We start from the raw sequence: 12372 nt of genomic DNA on the forward strand, positions 1-12372 counted from the left end.
CAACTGTTACATGTGCAATACAGAAAATATAAGGCCTGAGTCAGGAGTAGTGGTTCTTTTTCGGTCATTTGTTTGATTTTGTTTTTTAAATTGGTTTCAGTCCGTGTCATACGTTGTGAGACGATCCCCCACCCCTACCCTCAGGGGTTGATGGGGCTTGTCCATTGCCTCTGCCATTGTCCAGGGACAGTTCTCAGAGTTCTAAAGACTAGCATTGGTAAGTTCTTGTCCATTTTTAAATCTTTTTTTTTTTTTCTTTTTGTTTTCATTGTTGTTGAAAGAGTACAAACAGTACATTATTATCATACAAAGCTGCGGCCGGAACACGGACAACACCAGCCTTTCTCACAGACATTTTTTTTTGTTGTTTTTCTTTTTTTTTTCCATTCGTCAAGCAGCCTGTGTGCTTTTCCCACCTCAGCGGCCACCATCCCACAGCCATTTAAACCACGCAGATGGCCGGTCCACTTCAACAACAAAAAAAATATAACAACTAAAGGGACTGGGGAATAAAAACAACAACAAAAAAAAAACAAAGAATGAGAAGAGGAGCATCTCTGAGGGCTGTTGATCATCAGATGAGAAAAAACAAAAGTGCGGTCATAATAATCATAATGCTCACCATCTCACACCACGTGGATTCCAGCATAAACACACACACACACACACAGGCACACAAACACACTCACTCTCACGGATAGGTCACCACCCTATGGCATCCGATGGCTAGTCCTCTTACATAAACAACCTGGAATATATGAGGAATCAAGGCCATGGCCCTCTGACCCAACGTGACCTCTCAAACACCAGCGTTCTAAGGTTGGCCGTTGGTCACTTTAACGTTCCCGAATCAGAACCGCGTGAATGGGGTGGAACATTCCAGAACAGCAAAACAGGAGGAGAATACACGAGAAACGTCCCACCATCGGCACACAGAGGTACATGAAAGAACACTCCTCTGGTCTGGATCTGCTGCTGTTCTAAGTGTAAGGAGCTACAACGTCCTCCACAGAGAATGCACAATGGCATTTTACTGCAAAGTAAACAACACAAACAATGTAAAATGGGTCAGAATCTGTGTGTAGTTTTCCTGACCCCAATGCTTTGTGCATGAAAGTGTGCAGTAGTGAGTTCTCTGTACAGGACACGTACTTACACTTAGAACTGGTCAATCAACAAAACCCATTCGACCAGAGGGGCTCAAAATCTGCATATGACTACGCATGTATGGCACAGTAACCAAACCTTGGCTGGTGTGTGTTAGAGAATGCTGGGTCAGTGTGCTCTGGCCTCTGAAAACTCCATCATTGTCCAACCCCAGCTCAGTTCAACCTGCTGCATCTGTAGCACATGGCTGATTATGACGCGACACTCCTATTATATACTCACATTCATTACGTTCTTTGTGTGAAACGACCTAAGGGTTAAATCATATCATAATACCTCATTAACAGGAATACATTCTTGGCAATTATGCCTCTTGAAGGCTCAAGTAATTTTTTTTCAAAAATGTGTATTCTTATAAAATTCTAACTCAGTTTGGCATCATCTTAGTTTCAGAGGAAAGGGCAGTGTTTCAAATACTGGAAAAAAATATTCTACTCTTTGAAAAATATTTGTGTTTTCGCAGCGCAACTAAAAACAAAGGCCTTTTTTTTTCTTACACACTTTTAAGCTTATTGCATCATAGAGAAGAACTCAAGTAAGTGACCCTCATGGGGCAAAGCCAAGGTCAGTTTCACAAATATGGAGAAATCGTATCATTTTTGAGGAATTGTTGATGACTCCACACCAAAACCAATGAATATAATATATATATGTTTCATTACTTCATGTGCTTAATCTATATTTGTCTGTTGTAAAATAGCTGAAGCTGGAATATAAAAGTGTTTTATTGTCTGAGCATTTATTTCTCAATTAAAGCTTGTGTCCCAGCTTCGCTTTGATTGATTTTAACTCTCTTCCTGAAGCTTTTACAGAGCAAATTAAGAGATTTCAATTCAAATATCCCAAAAAGTACTTATAATATCACAAAAATATTAAAATAAACAGTTTCCTGTAACTCACAACTATCTGTAGTGCATCCCACTCTAAACATTTATTTATTTTATTTATCTTTATATATATATATATATATATATATATATATATATATATATATATATATATATATATATATCTCATAGTTTTCACTAAACCTTGTAGTAGTGGTAAAATAAACAACTAAATCCCACTTATAATGGGAGAAGCAATAGGCAGGTGCTGCAGCTGTAGCCATATGCTACTCGTGCAGCAGGTTGCAGATGCAGACAGGTTGAAAACTGATGGAGGCTTCCACTGAGTGAAAATGGGGCTCTTAATCTGGTGCGTGCTTAAGTCCTGACAACCCCTGACGTCCTGGGCTGAGAAACAGAAGGAAAGAAGGGGGGGAAGGATTGCTCAGAGGCTGGTGATGAGCTGCATTTGTCCATCGTGGGTGGGGTCAGCCTGGGCCTCTGGGGTCTCCGCGTCGGCAGGCCCCACATAGCCCTCGCTGGTGCCCCGCCGCCCAATGTGATAATAGGACAGCGGCTGGACGGCGTCGCCGAGGTCCGGCATGCTTTTGTGGCACGGCTCGTCACCCAGCTCGCTGCGGCCGGACGAAGAGGAGGGCAGGCACTCGTCCTCCTCGTCATCCTCCCCTCCGTCCGGCGAGCGCTCGTCCTCAGCATACGAGTCTCTGAGGTTGGGCATGCTGGTGTACAGCGAGTCTCTGTTGTTATTATTACTGGGTGAGTGCGAGCTCCCCTCTAGCTCCGCCTCTTTTTTCCCCTCCCCCTGCTCATCCTCCCCCTCCCTCTTCACGTCTCCTCGGTCACCGTGGCAACCGGCGGGCCTGCGGGGCTGCCTGTTACCGTAGAGGAGCGAGTGAGTCCGCTGGGGCAGCAGCGGAGCGTCCAGGACGTCCCGCTGGTGCGGGCGCAAGAGGAGCTCCAACGGGGTGGAGCGGTCAGCTGAGATGGAGGTGGGCAGGGTAGGGGCTGGGGCAGGGGAAGGGGCGTCGGCCACGATGGCGTCGTCCTCGCTGCCGCTGCTGCCCCTGAGCACGGTGTGGCGGGGGGCTGCTGCTGCTGCCGCGTTGGGGATACCCCCGCCACCCCTATCCCGGCCCCGGGGAGCGTGAGGCTGCACCCCTGCCCCACCCCTCGGCCGAAGGTTGTTGTGCACCAGCTCGGAGATGATCATCTTCTCAAAGGCGGCGTCATCCAGACCCAGCGCGCACTCGGACGGGCAGCGCAACACCGGCTCGTCCTCGCGCTCCTCGTCCCTCAGCGAGTAGCTGTTGTTGAAGTTACCGTTGAGCGGCAGCGTGTCCATGGCACTGACGTCCCGGCTGTCGCTCAGAGAGTGAGGGCCTGAGGATGAGGGACAGACAACAGAAAGACCTTCAGTGACCACGGACACAACCAGTCTCGTTAAACACGTCACGGTCAAAACAGAAACAAAGCAGTAAAAGCATGGAGCACTGTTGAGGACATCTCCGACCGGTCGAATTTATCATCGCCCTAAGTTTAGAGATGTAGACAACTAAGCAGGTCCGGCATCAGGACTGAAATCACTGTCCACAGCTAGGGGTGCATGGAGGGGATATATGGCAACCTCTGGCATATCTGTACAGCAGCAATGTAGAGCCATGCTGTCACCTGCCATTTGAAGTGCTTTCTGATGTCCATCACTGTGATGTTATCAAATATTCCCAGTCACACCGAATCAAGGCTTGTGCCTGTACCCCTCCGCCAAGGTTCTTCAGTCCCTTTATTCAGGTTCTGTTTCTATTCATAGCTGTAACTCTCTAAGATGCCAGGCGTATTACATACCAAGGCTTGTTGTTCAGTAACAAGGGCTGTTCTTAGGTTTTGGAAGTGTGTAATAAAACGTCTCGGTGGCCCCTCTAATGGCCTATGGTCATTTAAGGCGCTAAGGCAGGTGAGTGATTCCTTGTTTACCAGGTTCTACACCTCTGTTTTTCTGGTTATAGTACAGTTCTCAAAATTACAGCCCTTCAAATGAGATGAGATGTTTATTTATTTATTTTTTTTTACACGTAAACAACCTCCATATTACGTAAAGTTTTGTGGAAGAATCTGGAAAAAATGTACAGAAGCTTTACAAAATATTTTTGAACGTTCCTCACACTCACAATTACTACTATTGCTAATGATAATAATATTTATTTTAACAGTGTTATTTGGTCTTGATACTAGAGAGAGGCATTGCCCCACTATGTAACTCCCTGATGCCGGGCCTAACCCATAATATCTCTCTCAATAATGTCCTTAACAGTCCTTAATGTCAATGTGTTATAAAAAAACAAACAAACAAACAAAAAAAAACAAAACAGAGCAGCCATTAACCCTTTAGATGAACACACATAATGCATGGAGTCACGTGTAAAAGCAAGCTGCCGCTGTCAATGAATGTCAGACAGAACAAATCAAACCACGAGCAGCGAAGGAGGCGAATGAACCATCCAGAGAAGTAATGGAAGCATGATCATAATGCACTCGCAGCCATCTCAGCCCATGACGTTCAGTCAAACGTGAACACACTCTTACAGACACACACACACACAGGTATGCCAAAATGAAGCCCTTGGTCAATAACACCTGCATGACGACCATTTATTTGTTTAATTAGAGGCTAATAAGAAGGAAAGAACTAAAGTTTTACCACTTTTCCAGTCAAGCCACTAGTGTTTATTAAGATATTTTCTCACTCGTTCATCCGTAATCCTATAAGGAATGAAAATATTACAGTTCGTAAACACGGCGACCCTTTAAACTTCCTGGAAAAGGGAATCTCGAACAGGATTCACTTGAACATCGCGGTATATTTGGATTTCTATAAGAATTCGGTGAGGAAAAGTGGGGGAAAGTTCTAAATCAAAGTAGTAAAGACGATGGGAAATTTCTGGACGCTGTCATTTGAGATGAAGGAGGTCTAAGCACTGACTGATCGGGTGCCCAAACTTACACGCATTATAGGTTTTATTTTATGTACATCAAACAGATATTATCAGAGCAGAGGTGTGTTAACTTCACTTTACTTCAGAAACACAGTCAACTTAATGGGTACTTTTGACCAGGGGTGCCAGACATTTGGCACACACAAACACACACACACATCCAGTCTCTCTCTGTCAGGCGGGCATGCGGGCGTGCAGGCGGGTGAGGTGAGGTGAGGTGCAACGAGTCACTTTGCCAACACTCACATTATGTGTGTCTGCTCAGGCTAGCTGGCCTGAGAACTGCCGGCCGTGCCAAAAGAAAAGTGAAAGAACGGCGTTCTTTAAAATCGCAGCAATGATAAACAAGTGAGACACAGCAAAAAAGAAAGCTTTCAAACTCCATGGCCCTGAATTCAGTCCATCCAGCCCTCCCATTCTTCCAGATCTACACATGTCCCCCAAGCAGCAGTGAAGACCGCTCTACCCTGGGCTTCCTGATATTGCTCAAATTAAAACATGATAAGAACCATTACTTCACTATTGTTAACCCTGTCAGAGTCATAAGAGCGAATAACTAAGCCACATTGCTTCCCCACAGTGTGGTAGAGCAACCGTATACACCAATCAGCCATTACATTACAACTCCTCCTGACCCTACAGGAGCACTTTGTAGTTCTACAATCAGAATCAAATCCATCTATTGCTTTGCAAACTTTTTTAACCATCTTTTCTTCAATGGTCAGGGACCACCACAGCAGGTTTGGGTGGTGGATCATTCCCAGCGCTGCAGTGACACTGACGTGGTGGTGATGTGTGTGTGTGTGTGTTGTGCTGGTACGAGTGGATGCCTCAGTGTCACTGCTGGACTGAGAATAGTCCAGCAAAGTGGTCCTGTGGGGGTCACTGACCATTGGCAAACAGGTTAAAAGCAGCCATTAAAAAGCAAGGAGAGCAACAGGTGGACGACTGGAATTACAGAACCATAATGTGCTACGCAGAGGTTGTTTTAATGTTATGGCTGATTGGCGTATAACTGATGGACTGCAGTTCCTTCATTTATTCTGAAAACATTATTTCTTTAAACCATTTGAATTACACCTCCCTCAATGTCCCCCTCGACCTAAAAAGGCATTTTCTGGATAAATGACACAATTGTTAAATATAAATAACGCATTTAAACCCAAATAATTTGTTCCCTCATGTCCCATAACAAATGAATGGAGCAGAGGATGATCAATAAAACATGGATCCATATGGAGCCGAGAGGAGCAGCCCCCTTTCATTGCAGTAATTATTACTTCCTTCATCACTCATCACTTACTTCATTTAATTAACGAGCGGCGGATGACTGAATTCAGGAAGTGGTGTGTGGAAGACTACAGCAGCAGGCAGTCGCAGCCTCTCTCTCTCTCTCTCTCTCTCATTTACACACATTCTCTTTTCACTCTTTCACTCACAGTCACTCTGTTCTCTCATTCCCACTCTCACTCGTATCCCCTCTAACAGTCTGGGTGGGTGTTTCACCTTGGACCACATTCTCAGGGCCAGATTTTGCATAGAACAAGACAATATTTTGGATAGACCGACAGACAGACAGATAGATAGACAAATAGACAGATAGATAGATAGACAGACAGATAGATAGACAAATAGACAGATAGATAGACAGACAGACAGACAGACAGACAGACAGATAGATAGACAAATAGACAGACAGACAGACAGACAGACAGACAGACAGACAGACAGATAGATAGATAGATAGACAAATAGACAGACAGACAGACAGATAGATAGATAGATAGATAGATAGATAGACAAATAGACAGACAGTAAGGCAGACAGACAGACAGACAGACAGAGATAGACAGACAGACAGGCATACAGATAGATAGACAAATAGACAGACAGACAGGCAGACAGTCAGGCAGACAGACAGACAGACAGATAAACAGAGACAGACAGACAGACAGACAGACAGACATACAGATAAACAGAGACAGACAGACAGATAGATAAACAGAGAGACAGACAGACAGACAGATAGATAAACAGAGAGACAGACAGACAGACAGATAGATAAACAGAGACAGATAGACAGACAGATAGATAAACAGAGACAGACAGACAGACAGACAGATAGATAAACAGAGACAGACAGACAGACAGACAGACTTATAGATAGAAATGAATCACATTCATAGATCCCAATGTGCATGTGATGAGGAATAATAAAAACAGCATACAGAGGAAAACCCCAAGTGTGTGGGTGTGTGTGTGTGTGGGTGTGTGTGAGTGGGTGGGTGTGTATGAGGGCGAGGGAGAGTGGGAGAGAGAGAGAGAGAAAGAAATGCAAGAGAGGGTAGAAGTAGGAGACAAAGAAAGTGTGAGAGTGAAAGCAAGTACAGGTGAGAGTGGGAGAGAGGGCAAGTAGGAGAGAGAGAGAGAGAGAGAGAGAGAGAGAGAGAGAGAGAGCTTGTGCGTGTGTGTGTGTGTGTGAGAGAGAGAGAGAGAGAGAGAGAGAGAGAGGCAGGGGATGAGAAAGCCACACTATCGACTGGATGCTCCACTTCACGCGCCGCATAGGACAGGATTTACGTTGCTCTAATTTGAACAGAAATGGGTGTGTGATTGCAGCAAAGAGAGAGAGAAAGAGAGAAAGAGAAAGAGAGAGAGAGAGAGAGAGAGAGAGCATCGAGGGAGGGGTAAAATGGGAAAAAGAAAAAAAAATCATGTGTAGTAGTGTGACACGCCACAGTCGAGATAAGAGACGCCTCCTTTGTAGACGGCGAGAAGAAACTAAAAACAGACATCAAACGAGTTCAGCTAGAGGAGGATGGGGAGGGCAGAAACGGGGAGAGAGAGAGAGAGAGACAGAGGAGGGGCAATCGAGGAAGGAGTGAGGGAGGGAGGGGGCAGTGAAACATGGAAACTGCCAGGATTATTTTGCACTTGTTTATGCATCAGCAATCGTTCTAATCCAGACAGGTATTGTCTGGAGAGTCTAACAAATGTGTGTAGAATGCAAGTGGACGTCTCCCTTCCTCCTGCTCTCTCTACAATCGTCCTGCATCACTGCAGAAACGGCTCAATGTCCCACACAGCAAACACTAAACAAACACCTATTATTGTTAATTGTGTATCACACATTTCCGATAGGAGACTCTAAGCACATGTTCTTACCCTAAGTAGGCTACAAGTGCACAAGCCCAGGAGTCTCTACACACCCACCATGGACGAAGATTCCCATCACTGCACTCAGCCACTAGGATCTACACAGACCACAGGGACAGTGCCCCCTTCTGGATCCACCAACACCACTTCCAGGAGCCACCCAAGCTTCCCTTCCCACCCTAGGTCTTCCATCCCTAACCTGCTTAGCGTCAGTAGATTTGCATGGTCTGGAGTTCATGTGCTATAGCCATGGCTAATAAATGAGTGTTTTCCAAGCAGCTATTTTCCAAGTTTGCAACCAAATGCAGCAGATTCACTGGGCGTGCGGGGCTAATTTCTGGCTAAAAAAAACATCTTACCTTTCAAGGATGGGCTTTCCTTTGTTCTAATTAGGCCTTTGTCATAAGAGTTGTAGCTGAAAGTACAGCTGCACTCAGGATAAAGGAACTGTCAAGCTGTCTGTCATTTTAGCAGCATATACTTAGGCTTCCAGTCGCCAAAGAATTGCTGTTGTCTATTAACAGGTTTTTGTTGAGGTAGATTGGAACAGCACTACCACTACCGCTGAGCTCAGGGTTTGGGAAGTTATTGAGGACTAGGTAGCAGTCTTACACTGCAGATTCCTAGTGGATTTGAGACTGAATTTCCTTGATTTACAGTAACAGTCCAGGTTATAAAATATATTACTACATTTCCATTAGTATGTGGGCGGTTCATCTTTCTGTAATGGGAGTCACATGATGAAGCACGAGTCAAAATAGCAGCATTTCTAAGTTATAAGGTAGGTGGAACTGGAGCTTGAACAACAAGGACATAATCGACCAGCATCATGCTAAATTACCAGCTACTAGTGGCAGCAGTGCAGTTTTTGCTGTTTGAATTTGCAATAACTATTTACATAAAAGTTCCAGGCCCTGAAACAGCATCTCTTTTGCCTTTGAAAAACAGCACTGAAATGCTTTCTGAATGGCCGTTATTTTCCAAATAGCACCCTACTCTCTATTTCCAACATTGGACAAATGTGGAATACTAATATAAGGGAACAGAATGTGCCATGACTCAAATAAACAGTTTTCTACACTACACGGTTTATTCATCGTCCTACGTGGGGAGCCACATTCCAATGGGCAAACACCACTGGCTAATCTTGCTGACCATTTCAAAGGTTTAGAAGATACAGGTTTTATTTGGTGTAATAAAAAAAGACATTAAAAGGAGGTCACAGAGAAGGGCTGAAACTTGTTTGCTGTCATTAAACTTATAATGGTTTAAGTATTTTAAATAATTAAATATTTAAGTAACACTCTGTAAACACTATACAAGTATAAAGTGCAGAGTCAAGACTACAAACTGTAATTCAGTGATAGGCTAGATATCTAACACAACAACATGTGATTATACATGATTCTGAATGTTCCTATCATATACAAAATTATGCTTTGCCTTCCACTAGTACAAAGCATTATGGGTATGCGGTACATACTAGAAAACTGTGGCACATGTGGGATTTCACTGCCTTTTGACAGTAGCATATCTCCAGGCAATTCTACACACTACTATAAACTCCAATAACACAACACTATTGTAAACTGATGGATTTCAAACACAGTGGGCTGTGGTAAGAAGAGAATAACTAGGTAAAACAAAACCAGGGCTTTATAAAGTAGGGGACATTCAAAGTAATGCCCCCAAAAAGTGTGCACTACTGTAAAATAGTAGCATTCCAACATAGTTCACTACTGTAAAAGTACTGTAAAATGGAGGACTCCCAAAACTACTCTGTTGTTAAATGGTGGCCTACAGCTAAGTGAACAGGTGTTAAGTAAATAGTGAACAGGGTTACACTTTGAATAAAATAATGTTTTCAACCTGATTCTTTCACTAGATGAACATATTATGTGCATTGGTTTCATCATTCCGCCCTTTCCAGTGTAATCCAAACAGAGACATGGGTATTTCCGTTTTGTTCGTGTCTCTGTGAGCTACGCTAGGCTAGTGGCATGCTAGCAGGTTGTGCATTAGGAGCGCATCTGAGGAAGCCTTCCTCAGGTTGCTTTGAGTAAAAGCTCCAGGGAGATGTGGCTGGAATTCCAACAGCAGGCACCCCCCACCACCAGCTCCCCCTCCCTTTCTCGCACACACATTGCTGCACGAAAAACCTTGGAGTGCCGCTGTGTTTCTATTTAAGCACTCAGGAGCTTTGATGACTGCTTAGCAAGAGGCTTAAACACACATAACAAAAGAAAGCCAGTGCTCACCAAGCCATGAAACACTGGGGTTTTCAGTCCATAGTGATCAGGATATTAGCAATATAGTAACATTTACACAACGGTTTCTTATTAACTGTATGATTCTGTTGAACACTGGTTGCTAAGTAATGACTCTGTTAAAGCCGCAGCCAACGCTACAACTGCTAACATTAAGAAACAAAATTATAACAAATGGGTGTGACAGCGGGTTTACATCAGATTCCAAGCCTGTGATTAAATGTGCTTGTGATTCGGATCTGTGGCAGGGGAACAACTAAAAATTAATCTGAAATCTTGAATTTGAATTTTCTGTTTCAGCTTAAATGACGCCACAGAACAATTCTGGTGCCTCTGGTCCACCTTAAATGGAACAGTAAGTGCCTGAATATAGCTGCTGTACCATATAAGGTGGAGAGGCAAATCTGAATAATAATAATAATTAAAAAAATGGTGATATTTTCAGTTATGCCTAACCAAATTGGAATTAGCTAGAGCCTTCTGTCGGAGCCATGTGTGGACCAACTTATTTCCCTAGTACTGTCTCTGGCTGGAGGGATGTGATCATACACTGTCAGAAACTAATGTCCTGGACAAATATAATGTTGTTTACTAAAGGTATTGGCAGTGTAAATGTTCCTTCAAAATGTACAGCAGTGGTCTTCACACATGAAAATCCAGACCAAGGGTGGTACCAAGACATTGTTACATTGTACACATTTGGTCCGATAAGCTTGGGTTTGACAATGCAATTTAACGAGGGGTCTAAAGGACATTCCTAGGCCCTGTCATCATCAACTAAGTGGGCTGCAGCTCCCTATATTTGACATTTCTGATTTGTAGACAGGCTTGTCACTGGTCTAAATATACAGATGAAATTCAAACTATTTCCTGTGTTATATTACTCACTGTTGGCACAGATGAAGGCATATCTTATATAAAACACACACATTGCTTACTTTTGCAATGTGTACTTACTTAGCAGCTCCTTATTTACCCTGGGTGTGATGTGTCCCAAATATCACCTGACTGCACTTTACTTTCTATGCTACCAAGTGGCATTCTAATAATGACGCAGTGTTTTTTATTGCCTATGTAGTTTGCTAGTGTGCGGTTTGGGATGAAGCAGAGAATCTAATCTAATTTTAGAGAATTTAAATTTAGCTTATATTTATGTTTACTGCAGTAACACGACATTAAAAGCCAAGAGAGTCGATGTGAGAGACTAGAGAGAGGTGTTCTATTCTATTTGCATTTGTAATTGTTCCAAAGTCTGAGCCATCCAAGTATTAAAGAAAAAAAAAGTGTTAGTACGCTACACAAACTGGACTGGGCCAAGACCACCTTTTTTTTCCATCTGATCAAATTTTGGGCCTTTGGTCCGGGCTGTGATCTACGCCAAGTCCATACCAAACAAGGCACCAACAAAAGTCCAGTTGTGCTCCTTGAAGGCCCATTACACTCTTTTCTCCAGATAGAAACCTGAATATCTGTGGATTTTCACAACAGAACTGTTCTAAATAGAAAAAGTTGATGTGGAATTTATAAAAAAACAAATTTGAGTTGAAAATTCACAATAATTAAAATACGTTCCAAAATTATTCCAGATTTAAAAAGGTACTAAGATGGACCATAGAGGATTCCACTTTAGTGACAATAAAAGCTATCACTACACTACTCTACACTTGAAACACTATAAGGGGGCTTCGCTGCTTTACTTTCTTTGTTGCTGTTGTTGTTATTGTTTAAAAGCCTTTGAAACCTTGAGCTTCTGAGTTACTGTGAATGACATCAAGACTGTGATGATCTGTGGCACTTGTCTGATGTTTTTCAGAAAACTCACTCCTATTGCTTCAGCAAACGCCCCAAATACACAGTAAACTCTGGTCAGAATGTGCTGTAAATATGTGCAATGTTCCATCTGATGATTTTCTTTTTCCATCTCGGGTTTTTCAAGATCAAAGC

General features: G+C 43.2%; 1 protein-coding gene across 9 annotated transcripts in view; it reads right to left on the bottom strand.

The window, feature by feature from the left end:
* Positions 1 to 2204: 2204 nt before the first annotated feature.
* LOC136707833 (adhesion G protein-coupled receptor L2-like) overlaps positions 2205 to 12372 on the bottom strand; it is a 148228-nt gene continuing 138060 nt past the window's right edge. For 8 of the 9 annotated variants that reach the window (XM_066682108.1, XM_066682105.1, XM_066682101.1 and 5 more), the window contains one exon: positions 2205 to 3395. In XM_066682108.1, the coding sequence (XP_066538205.1) occupies positions 2440 to 3395 (956 nt within the window). In that variant the 3' untranslated portion in view covers positions 2205 to 2439. Of the gene's footprint in view, positions 3396 to 5251; positions 5288 to 12372 lie in introns of all 9 variants that reach the window. The other variant, XM_066682109.1, reaches the window with a different exon arrangement.

This window comes from Hoplias malabaricus, chromosome 9 (assembly GCF_029633855.1).
Source record: "Hoplias malabaricus isolate fHopMal1 chromosome 9, fHopMal1.hap1, whole genome shotgun sequence".
Lineage (NCBI taxonomy): Eukaryota > Metazoa > Chordata > Actinopteri > Characiformes > Erythrinidae > Hoplias > Hoplias malabaricus.